The sequence below is a fragment of the Thrips palmi genome, unplaced genomic scaffold (assembly GCF_012932325.1).
Source record: "Thrips palmi isolate BJ-2018 unplaced genomic scaffold, TpBJ-2018v1 HiC_scaffold_8, whole genome shotgun sequence".
In the NCBI taxonomy this organism is placed as follows: domain Eukaryota; kingdom Metazoa; phylum Arthropoda; class Insecta; order Thysanoptera; family Thripidae; genus Thrips; species Thrips palmi.
Genome location: NW_023144635.1, coordinates 3899524 through 3910191, shown reverse-complemented (window position 1 = coordinate 3910191; position 10668 = coordinate 3899524). Strand labels below are relative to the sequence as shown.

Here is a 10668-nt window from a genome sequence, read left to right as displayed (position 1 = left end):
CTGCTTCGGAAAATGGTACGCGTTGAAGCGCGTGTTCCCACCCCTCCTCCACCCCTGCCTTCCTGGCACCAAGGTCATGACACTGACAAAGGGTGCGCAAGGTATGGGGGAGGCTCCCGGCCCCGCCCTCCCCCATACTGTGCGTAGCGTTCTCGTCAAAAGCTTTGAAAAGTGAAAGTTCCACCTCCCCCTTCTAGATAGGTGACCAGCATTTCCAAAGTTTAGAGCCTTCTGAAAACGATAATGGCGAATGCCGAGAGGGCAACGACAGAAGCCAGGATGATGTCACCCACGTTGGAGCGACGGCCGTCCTGACATCCTTTTCTCAAAATGCAGTGCTTTGGTAATGAGCAGGTTTGTCATTTCCAAGCCATACGGGGGCTTTCAGTCTAAGAGTGGCTTTCCTGTTCTAGGGGTATCCCGGCCTCCTCCATCTCAGTTCCCAGCGGGACCTCCGTGGGCTTCGACTTATGCCCCTGACTGTACTTGCACCTTCTCCACGAAACCCGAGTCGCTGTGCTGTCCGAGCGCCGCCCTGCCAGAGGCTACACGCCGAGATCTGAGGTGACATCTGGGAAAACCTGGTGCAGACCGTCGGCATGCGGCACGGAACGCTCGCCTCGCTGCGTCGGCCCGCGCGACGCTCGGCGGCCAGTTTCGTGCCGAAGCGAGCTCGGGGCGCCTCGGGTTTTCCTGTTGCCGAGCAGCGCCGTGGTGGGGGAACCCGAAAGCACCACGCTACGCCACGCCACGCACCTCTGCCTCGCCTCATTCTAGTGCTAGCCGTGGACTGTTGAATAACGTACATTGTCGCTGGTTGATTGCCATTGCGCCACAAGAAGACGGCACATGATTACCATGCGTAATCTTAACCTATTCCTTCGCACTGAAAGTACAGTGAACCCAGTCGGTGATTTGGTTTAAATAGGCACAAAAAATCTTGCCTCTCGGAGAGCAAAGCAAACAGTGCTTAGAGAAATGGCCCTAGAGAGTGAGCCCCAATCGGCGCCTTTAGGCGGCTCCAACTTAGATGCTCTGAAATCAGAAAGGTGCAGTACCAATATTCCGCATTCCGCCTTGGGAAATGCGTCGTCATGCCGACTCTAGTTCGAGCCGAAACCTGTGAGAACAGGCTAAATTTTGACGGGTCGATATTGGGATGTAGTGGTCGGGCGAGAGACGCGTCGCCATCTTGTTTCGGGTGGGGGCCGAGCCGAGCTAGAAATCTGAGCGGCCATGACTTCATGTCGGGCTGGGCTCTCCTCTAACCCCAGACGTCCCATGACCCGTTTTCGGACTGAGTCTTCCTTAGTTTTAAGATGTGTGAGAACAACTGCAAATGGTATCTTTGATGACGAATCGGTCCTACGATCGGTGTGGCGCTCTGTTGGACAACAGTGGTTCTCCGCGGCGAGGGCGCTGGCTGCCGAACCGAAAATGTCCTTGGAGGACAAGAATATTTTATCTCGGAAATGCTTACGGCGCAGCGCGCAGCGTTCGTCGACGGAGAGCCCTGTCTGGATCGGTCATCGCCCTGGCTTGGAATTTTAAAATTCTCACTTCTCAGTTTTCAGCTTCCGCGGGTCCTGACTTTATTTCTCGAAGCCTAGCGTGTTTTATTTTCAGTCTCAGGTTGGACTCTTATTACGACGCAGTTTATTTTGTCTTTGACCCTCGTTTCAGTATTTTACACAGTTGACCGAACGGGGCGCACCGAGGCAGACGGATCGATCCAACAGAGCGTCCCCGATGAAATTCCAACGCCTGGCGATTGGAAAAATTATTAATTCATTAACTTGCTTGGCATGATAGTGGGTGGTCGGGTACTTTCTGTTCTTGTGCGTGCATGCTTACTCGCGTGACGTCTAGCAACACGTCAATCTTTCATTTTTTATATCTTTTTTTTAATTTTCCCTTATGAAATATTAGCTTTGTCTTTTTTTCATCATCTGTGGCTTTTTGACAGCTCGTATTCGCCCTCCCCCGCTCTCCATGTCTAAAACAATTTGCAAAATTCGTCGCAAGGCTCTGCTTACCACAGCTAGCTTTTTTTTTTCAACCCACGATCGCTATGAAGGCTGGTGTCTTTACCCACTATACATCAAACACGTCACTACTCATTGCCCCCTTCCCCCTTTCCCGGCGCCCCTCCCCCCTCCCGCCAGTCAGCTGCTTGAGTCAGCAAGTCCCCCCCCCTCCCCTCCCCCCCCGCCCGCCCCGCTTGTTTATCGGGCGGATGCCACGCAGCCTTTCGTCACCAAGGGGCCAAGGGGGAGGGGGTGGGGGGTTTTTGGTCTATTTTCCCATTCGCGGGGAAGAGGGGCGCGGGTGTCGTCAGCGGCGCAGTTTTCGCTGTAGGTCGGGCGGGCGCGGCTAGGCGCGGCTTGACTTGCGCACCGCGGGTGCATTCAGCGGGCGGCGAGGCAGGCACGGCCAGGCGCCAGGCCGCACAGATACTACCCAGCAACTTGTTTCGGCTCCGCGCTCTGCGATAACAGCTATGCCCGTCGCGATGGCCGGCCGGACCACCTCAGGGTAACAGCTCGCCGCAGGACATGCGATGCGTGATGCTCGCCGTGGGCTGGGCACGCAGGCACGCGTAGCACGCGCCCTCCCGACGCGCCCCAGCGACGCCCTAGACTAGACTCCCTGGCAGGGCAGGGCGGGGTCGGAGGAGGGGCGCGTGCCGCCGGGGCTGCGTGACAGTCACGACCTGGTACCGACGCGCCAGGCCGCCAGGCAAGCCCCAGCACGCCACGATCGCCGACCCCGCCTGTTGGGGTGCTTTCCACCCCCACCCCTCGGCGCTACCCGGCGCTGCCGCCTCCTACCCGTGCGCCTAGTGCGACCGATCCCCAAGTCCAGAGCCGCGGATCTTCCTCTCTCTTATTTTTGTAGCTTTCGCGGAGGCTGAAGCTGAATCACTCTACCGTGGCAGGGAGCGCCGCGCCGCCGCGCCCGGCGTGACCTTCAGCCGGCCCCTCTCTCCCCTCCCCTCCGCGCGGAGCTCGCGGTTCGCGCGGTGTTCGCGGTGCAGCCAGCGGGACGGACTCGACGGACTGCGTCAACGTCAAGTTCGCACGCGCCCCCCGTCAACGTTGCAAGAGCAAAAAGGGTCCCCTGTGTATTTTTTGGAGTTAGGCGTTAGGGACGCTGACTGACGGGCGGGGGACTGGGGAAGTCCCAATGATGTGCCGGTACGGCCCTGGCTGGCCCTGGCGGCTGCATGCTGCGCGCCTTCCGGCGCGTTCGCTCGTTCCCCGACAAGACAGCCAGGAAATAAGCTTGACCGTCACTCTGCCTCCCCCTTTCCACCCCATCTCGCGCGTGGGCCCCCTCACATGCTTCTTTCCAGTCTTATCCGAAGATTACAGTGCATATCGCACGACGCATCTCTCCTTTTATTGATCCAGCGTTAAATTTGACATTGAAAAACAAAAGTAGCAATTTTGTTTTTTTTTCCTTCCCCAGTACAAACAATGTGGATCTGGAGGATGGAGAAATTGACGACGATGAAGATGACAATGCGGTGCTGGCGGTCTCGGCTGCGCCGCCGCCTGCTGCTCCGGCACCGCCTCCCACACCCTCTGCTGCTGCTGCTGCTGCATCAGGCCCTTCTACTCCAAGAGCCCCTCCAACACCAAAGAATCATGACAGGAGGGAACACCACGACTCCTCTAACATGCCTCCTTGGCTACAAAAGAGGCTTGGCCCTCCACCTGCCAAGATGAAAAAGAACAACAAAGGTTCATGGGGTCCACCCAAAAGCAACTTTGTCCCGGAAGAAGATGATGATGATTTTGCGGTACACTTAGAAAAGGCATTGCAAGAAAAGGCACGTGAAAAGGCCAAGCAAGCTGGCACAGATATAGGTAGTGCGCCAGATGGAGAAGAAGTGGAGGGAGAGACTGAAGATAATGATCAATGGAGTCGCAAGAGGAGGAAGAGAAAGAAAAACAGGGATGATGATGACAGTAGAGATTCTAAGGTGAGCTTTACTTTTTATTGTTATAGATCTCTTCTGCAAAATATGAATTAATTTCAATCTTAAACTTATGTTTTTGCAGAAAAAGCGCAGAGAAGGGGTAGATGATGAAGATGACATGATTTTTGTCCGGGGTGCTTCACCCCACCACCATGACCGTCCCCCCTCTTCCCCACCGTATAGTAAGTGATAAAAATATAAATCTCACATTTTATTTTCAAATAATTTTATTGTACCTAAATTTCATTCTAATTTCTAGGAGATTATGAACATGATAGATCGTTTGAATCCTTTGGAGAAGAAGAGGAAGAATATGATGGAAGCCCTGATCGGAGTAACTACAACAATCGAGGTAGAGGGCGTGGAAATAAGATGCGAGGAGGTGGGCGTGGAAGAGGTCGTATGAGTGCTTCAAATGATGGCAGAGGAGGATTCATGAATAAACGAGGGGGTAAAAGAGGAAATAGAGGTAGTCCTGCTGGAAAATTCCGAGGTGGCAGAGAACGTACTCAAGATACTATCTGTGAATACTTCATGCAGGGTAAATGTCCAAAGGTAAGAGAGGTCCTGAGCCAGATTATTGTGAAACTATTTTTGATCCAACCATCAGCTTTATCATTGTCCTTTTCCTTCATTAGGATGCTGATGAGTGCCCTTATTCACATGATGCCACTCCTCGTCGCAAAATGGAACTGTGCAAATTTTATAATATGAACTGCTGTGCCAAGAGAGAAAAGTGTTTATACATGCACAAAGACTTTCCCTGTAAATATTTTCATACGGGAAGAAGATGTAATAGTGGAGATAAGTGCAAATTCAGTCATGATAGTCTCACTGATATGACTCGGATTGTACTGTTAAAAGTAAGTTTTTTGTATCATGCCATTTGTTCTTGAAATTAGCTTAATTTCCTGTGACACTAGTCTTGGAGGAACAAAATGGGTCTTAAGTTAAATTGGTCTAATATTTTGTTTTTCTATCTAATTTATGAACAACCAGCACATAGAATTGGCCCCCAAGGAAATTTTAGGGGAATTCCGGAGGCTTACTAGGGAACAAGCAAATCAAATTATTGATAGAGCTGCAAAACTACGATCAGAAGGGAAAAATCCAGAAGGAATTGACTTGCTTCGGATGCATGAGGATGAAGGAAATGAATCTGGTAAGTTTTTCTTTCAAACAATAAAAACAAAATAATTGAATACCAATGTTTGTCTTTGTAAACATTGACTTTGAAACTTATTTTCTAGGTGACGAACGGTCTCATACACCAATGCCATCGTCCCCAGGTGAGGTTGTTCCGAGTGAGCCTGAAATTAGGAACAAAAATGAGAGACGGCGTGACAGAGACAGAGATAGGAACCGAGATAGAAATCATGGTGGTGATAAGAAAGAGCATAGCGACAGAAGAGAACATCGAGATAAGAAAAGAAAGAAAAGATGGGACAGTCCTGAAAATAGTCCTGCAAGATTATTCAGGCTTCAAGAAGAATTACAGAGGCAATTAAAAGAGCAAGATGATGATGAAAAAGCTTTAGGAAATAATAGAAAACAAAAACATGCAGCAGAAAAGGAGTGTGTTGATGATCAGGACAAGAATATTTGCAATACAAGTGCCAAGGATACTGAATCTAGGTAAATCAGGTCACTTCATACAGTTACTTGATGTACTTTTTTTTACTCCTTTTTCATTTACTCCTTTGTTTGGTGCAGCATTGAGCCAAGGAAAGAAAGTGAGTCCGTCTCACATGCCGTTGCAAATAGTCCAGAAAAAGATGAAACATCTCAGTTGGACAAGCAGCCAGCAGCAGGTGCATCAGGTATTAATCACTTCCTTCATTGTAATTTTTTCTTATATAACTCCTTTTAATCTTAACTAATAAGGGTTTTAATTATTTATTTTTTTAAGTAGACAGTGGAGATGAAAGCCAAGATAGCACTGGTAATATTCCAATGCACCTTCCTAAGCGCCAACAAGAGCTCTTCCTCCGCATTCAGCAGCAGCAGCGAAGAGCTGAGGAAAACCAGGAGGACAAAGTAGAAGATTCAGAGGATGAAGCTGGTGCTGCTGAAGATGATTGGTACTCCAGTGATGAGGATGGACCTACTTCTCTCACTGATGTTCTAAAAAATTTGAAAGATGGAAAGGTGTAAAATTTAGTCTTGCTGTCCTAAATTAATTTAGACAACTCTAAACCAAATGTTAAAATTTTTAAACCGTCTGTTTTCTTTGTCCTTTTTTTTTTTAGAAAGAGGCGTCAAGTAGCCTGAAAGGTAAAGACAACGATGGTACCTCAGCTAGACACAACGATAGAAAAGAAAAGCCTCTGTCCTCCATTGAAAATGAAACTAAAAATGAAGAACCACAAACAGTGTTATCTGGAAGAAGACCTCCACTTTTACCAACTCCAAGTATCTTGACTGATCTTATGAAGAACACTGCAATAGATCAGTTGCTCTCCACAATTCGCTATGGTGCAAATGGCTCAGTTCTTCCAGCTTCATCTGTCTCTGTGCCTACACCAGTACAAGCTGAAATCACAAGGTATACCATTGGCTTTGTGCACTGCCCTTCTTGTTTTCTTTGATGGCCCTCTAATCTGTTCTATTGATATTCCAGTACTCCATTAGGTATACAGTCACCTACTGGTCTACCGTCTACATCTGGTGTGCCAATGCGAGACCCACGCCGTTCTAGAGATCCTAGAGATTCAAGAGATCCTAGGGAATCAAGGGACCCCAGAGATTCGAGAGATCTTATAGAATCAAGAGATCCCCGTAGTCGAAACACCTCAATTGCAGCTTCTTCTTTATCACCTTCTGCTTCCCCTTCATCCAATGCATCAGATAGTCGCATTGAGCCGCGCTTAGAAACTCGAACTGATCCTCGTTCTGAGCGAAGAGACCCAAGAACTGATCGGAATGATGTGGCGCAACCATTGATGGATGCCCTATCCAGTCCTAGAATAGATCAAAGAAATGACCCTAGGTCTTTAAAGGCAGATGGAAGAAGATCCAGTGATGGGAGTAATAGCAGTTTGGGGAACAATGTAGTTGTAAGTATGAACCCCCATGCAGAATTAATGCTGACTTTGCTTTGAAAATATACCAAGCTTTATGATCTTGATTTTGGGTGTTTCAGTATTATTTTTTAAAATGTGCTTTACATTTTCAGCCCCAACAGAGGAGTATTTATGAAAGTGCAAATATGTTGTCTGGAACTGGTGATGTAGACCTTCGCATCAGAAATATTGCACCTGAAACTGTTCATGATACAGATTTCCGTAAGCACTTAGGAACAGGTGATATGGACATGAGGAGAGACCTGACTGGTCCTAATGTATTCTCTGGTCTTGACACTGACCTGAGGTAAAAATAAATATACAAGTTCTTACTGGACTCATTCAACAATTTTTAATGTGTAATTAGATTGCTCATTGGCTCTCTTCTTCTTTTTGCCAGGTTTAGAATGGGTCATTCGTCTAGAGAGAATGACAATGAATATGCAGCAGTATCTCACAGTGATCTGGACTTAAGGCACATGGGACTTCCATTCAAACCACCACCCATTCACACGCCTGCTACTGAAATTAATGCCTCTGTGCTATCCTACACTCCTGGTGCCTACCATGTGGTCGTAATTGACATTCCTACGCCAGACTTCTCACAACTAAAAATAGATCCTAAAAACTCCATGGTAAGTTTAGTTCTGCTCTTGCTATGCTGTCAAGTTAGGTCAACATATTTTGTTTTGGAAATGATTTTTAATTGCTCTCTTAAATTCTTTTTTATCCAGGTAAAACTTGATCCAAGATTGCGCAAGGTGTTTGGGCTGAGTCAAAGTGAAGCTAACACCAGTACCACACCAGCATCACCCCCTGCAGAAACGTCACCTCACAGTAGTATCATTGCTGCCCCGGTAGCTGCTCCTTCAGACCCACGGCGAAGAAACAGCAATTCCAGTGTGCCAAGAAGAGTAGATCCTCGCCAGGCAAGGGTGGGTGCAACCGCCACTTGTCCCCCAACTCCCCGGATGGATGATTTTGATGAGCCTACAGTGACAGACACTGATCTGCGAATGCATCATCAATTTGGGCGACAAGGCTCATGGGACAATATGACCCAGAGGGGTCGTGGGCTGCTTCCTCATCCCAATGATAGCAATAACTGGATGCCTAATGCTTCTTCTTCATTTGGACGAGTACCTCATATGCCACAACACTCTTACCAGCATCAAAGATCTTATACACCACCTCCTACTTAGCCCAGGAAAGAAAAATAAAATGCTTAAGTACTGTATAAGAAAAACTCTTTAATAATTAGGTTTAACTTTTTATCTTTTTTTTAAAGATTCTGCAAAAGTGCATTTTAAAATTTTATCAAGATTTTCTTACCTGTGATACAGGGTAGATTGGTGGTCTGAAGTCATAAAGACAGAAAATGCATGTAATGTATGTTAAAAGAATTTTTGAGCTTTCTGTGGTGTTAACTGTACATGCAATGAATGTTTATGTGTAATTGTGAGGTTGTAAGGGGATGCTGTGATTGTTAACTTTATGGAAATATTTTATTTTGTACTGAAGTAGTATTTTTTCATTTTTTTTATTGTGTTTATTTTACTGTTAATTAACATAGTGAAATCAAAAACAAGTTTCTTTCCATGTAGATACTTTATAGTGTAAAAAGTTGTCTATCGGAAGTAAGAATTGTCTGTAGTGTTTCGAATCATTTTTAGGCATGCAGACATTTACATAATTTTCAATTCTGATGTCAACCCATCATGTGTCATTTGTTGTCCCATTTCTGTCCAATACATTCAATATGGTTGGAAAAATTGTCTGTTCAAACTTGGAGGACTATCAATTACTGTCCAATGTGCTGTCAGAATTTTGTTTTACTTTCTTTGAATCAAAATAGAAAGTTAGTTTCTGCCCCCTACCTTTTTTTAAAAAGTCAACTTTTTGTGTTGTCTTAAAACTTGACTGTGATATTGCGAAGTTGGGTATTGCCCTAGAGGCGCTCTCATTGGTGGAATAATTTGTTGACTTGCATTATGAACTCAATGCAGTTATTATTTCATAGTAAGTAAGTATTTAGTCATCTTTCACCGACGAATGGGATAAAATGGTCTCCACTCTTTAGGGCAGCTCTATTTCATATTTGTTTTTTCTAGTTATAATTAACCAAACTCATGATATGTGATGATCAAAGACTTTTAGTCATTGTTTGAGAACCATATATGATGTGAATTAGCCTTGTGCTTTCCAGTAACGAGGTGATAAACAGGTGATTCCATATTTCTTGCATGGATTTTTTTTTTCCCCAATGTGATTTTGATTCTTCTGTAGTACGCTCCCTCCCAGCTTTCTCTCTATTTAGTAAACCATTTTATCTGTGCAAATTTTACTTCCTAATCTTACTGGTTGAGAGATTGTACCTTTCTGAGCTTCCTTGACAAACTTAGAGGATTAGCTTCTGATGAATCATCAGCTTTATAGATGTCAGTGAAATTTAATTACATTGAATTTGTACAGCTTGTTTATGTTCATTTAATTTAAGCTTGATTTCTTTCCAGTGGAATGCACATGGCTATGAAATACATGTGTCAACATTGTGATATTTGATTATTGCTCAGGACCTGTCTCACAGGTGTTACAGCATACTTGTACTCCAAGGAGAACCAGTTCCCTTTTTATTTATAAATTGTTTCAAATAAATAACTTATTTGATAATTAGCATGCATTTATTGAAGAAACATGTGCCGAACTCTGTACACAGGGAATGCAACCTTCTTTCAAAAATAGCTGAAGATGGCGCACTACAAACACTCGAAGAAAGAATATGGTGCTTTTAGAGGAAAGGGTGATACTCATACTCAAACATACGTATGCAGTTAGCTCAACTTTTATTCACGAACAAAATAACACTTTTGTAACATTACCCTTTCAAGTGGAAGTTGACGCGCACTCCAATACATGAGTCTACTTATTAAAGGAAAACTTAAGGTGCAGCAAATACCTCGAAGAACCCTTTCGCGCTTCTCCGCAAAGCAGCGTGACGACACACTGTGAGGTTATGAAGTCCTGGCTGTGCACGAGAAGTGGCCAAAGCTGATGCACGGGGCACGCCTCTTCTGGGCCGGCCTCTTGTCCGCGGCCACGGACACGGCGTCGGGCGAGGGGCCGGGGTCGTCACGACACGTTCTGCGTCCCGAGCACTAGACCGAACACATCGGGGTCGACGGGGACCAGGCACGACGAGGACCTGCCTGGTAAACACTGGCGGCGGCGGCGGCCCGACCCAACCAGTACCCAACCCAGCGTGCGGCAGCAGGAGGAGCCTGGCAAGCTTTCCACTGAAAATGTGCCTCGGGTTTCGGGTTGGGAGAAAAAGCGACGGCGACGAAAAGGGAGGAGCTTCAAGCTTCAAACGCCAGAGAAGCCCAGGGACCCCGATATTTTCATGGCACAAGGGTGGGTGATAAAAGCGGCTCCAAGCACGATTACGTAGGCCACGCCCACAGGCCAGGCCTGGGCCAGCCGCTGCCTCCCCATTGGTCGGTGCGGGGGACCGGGCCGGCCGGGCGCAGCTAGGCGCAGTGGGAGAGGGCAGCTACTTTGGGGTTTTCGCGGCCTCCCAGGCTCGGAAGTGGTACAAAGAGCGAATGAGGCTGTGCCCCATGA

General features: G+C 46.8%; 1 protein-coding gene across 7 annotated transcripts; it reads left to right on the top strand.

Moving 5' to 3' along the window:
* Positions 1–315: 315 nt before the first annotated feature.
* LOC117653136 (zinc finger CCCH domain-containing protein 13) lies at positions 316–9360 on the top strand. Of its 7 annotated transcripts, XM_034398546.1 has the most exons (15): positions 316–343; positions 414–564; positions 3472–3988; positions 4068–4167; positions 4245–4540; positions 4624–4848; positions 4985–5147; positions 5236–5620; positions 5699–5805; positions 5895–6133; positions 6235–6530; positions 6606–7041; positions 7161–7354; positions 7448–7682; positions 7782–9360. In XM_034398546.1, exons 1-15 carry the CDS (start codon positions 331–333, stop codon positions 8247–8249), a joined length of 3825 nt encoding a protein of 1274 aa, XP_034254437.1. In that variant the 5' UTR covers positions 316–330; the 3' UTR covers positions 8250–9360. The 7 variants fall into 7 exon arrangements, with proteins under 7 accessions (XP_034254437.1, XP_034254436.1, XP_034254435.1 ...); XM_034398545.1 differs by having other exon boundaries at positions 332–564; positions 5898–6133; XM_034398544.1 differs by having other exon boundaries at positions 332–564.
* Positions 9361–10668: the final 1308 nt, after the last annotated feature.

Coding starts and splice junctions, on each gene's coding strand:
- LOC117653136 (XM_034398544.1), top strand. CDS start 347: ATGAGCAGGTTTGTCATTTCCAAGCCATACGGGGGCTTTCAGTCTAAG. Junction 4,849..4,984: donor CTCGGATTGTACTGTTAAAA/GTAAGTTTTTTG, acceptor ATGAACAACCAG/CACATAGAATTGGCCCCCAA. Junction 5,148..5,235: donor GGATGAAGGAAATGAATCTG/GTAAGTTTTTCT, acceptor CTTATTTTCTAG/GTGACGAACGGTCTCATACA.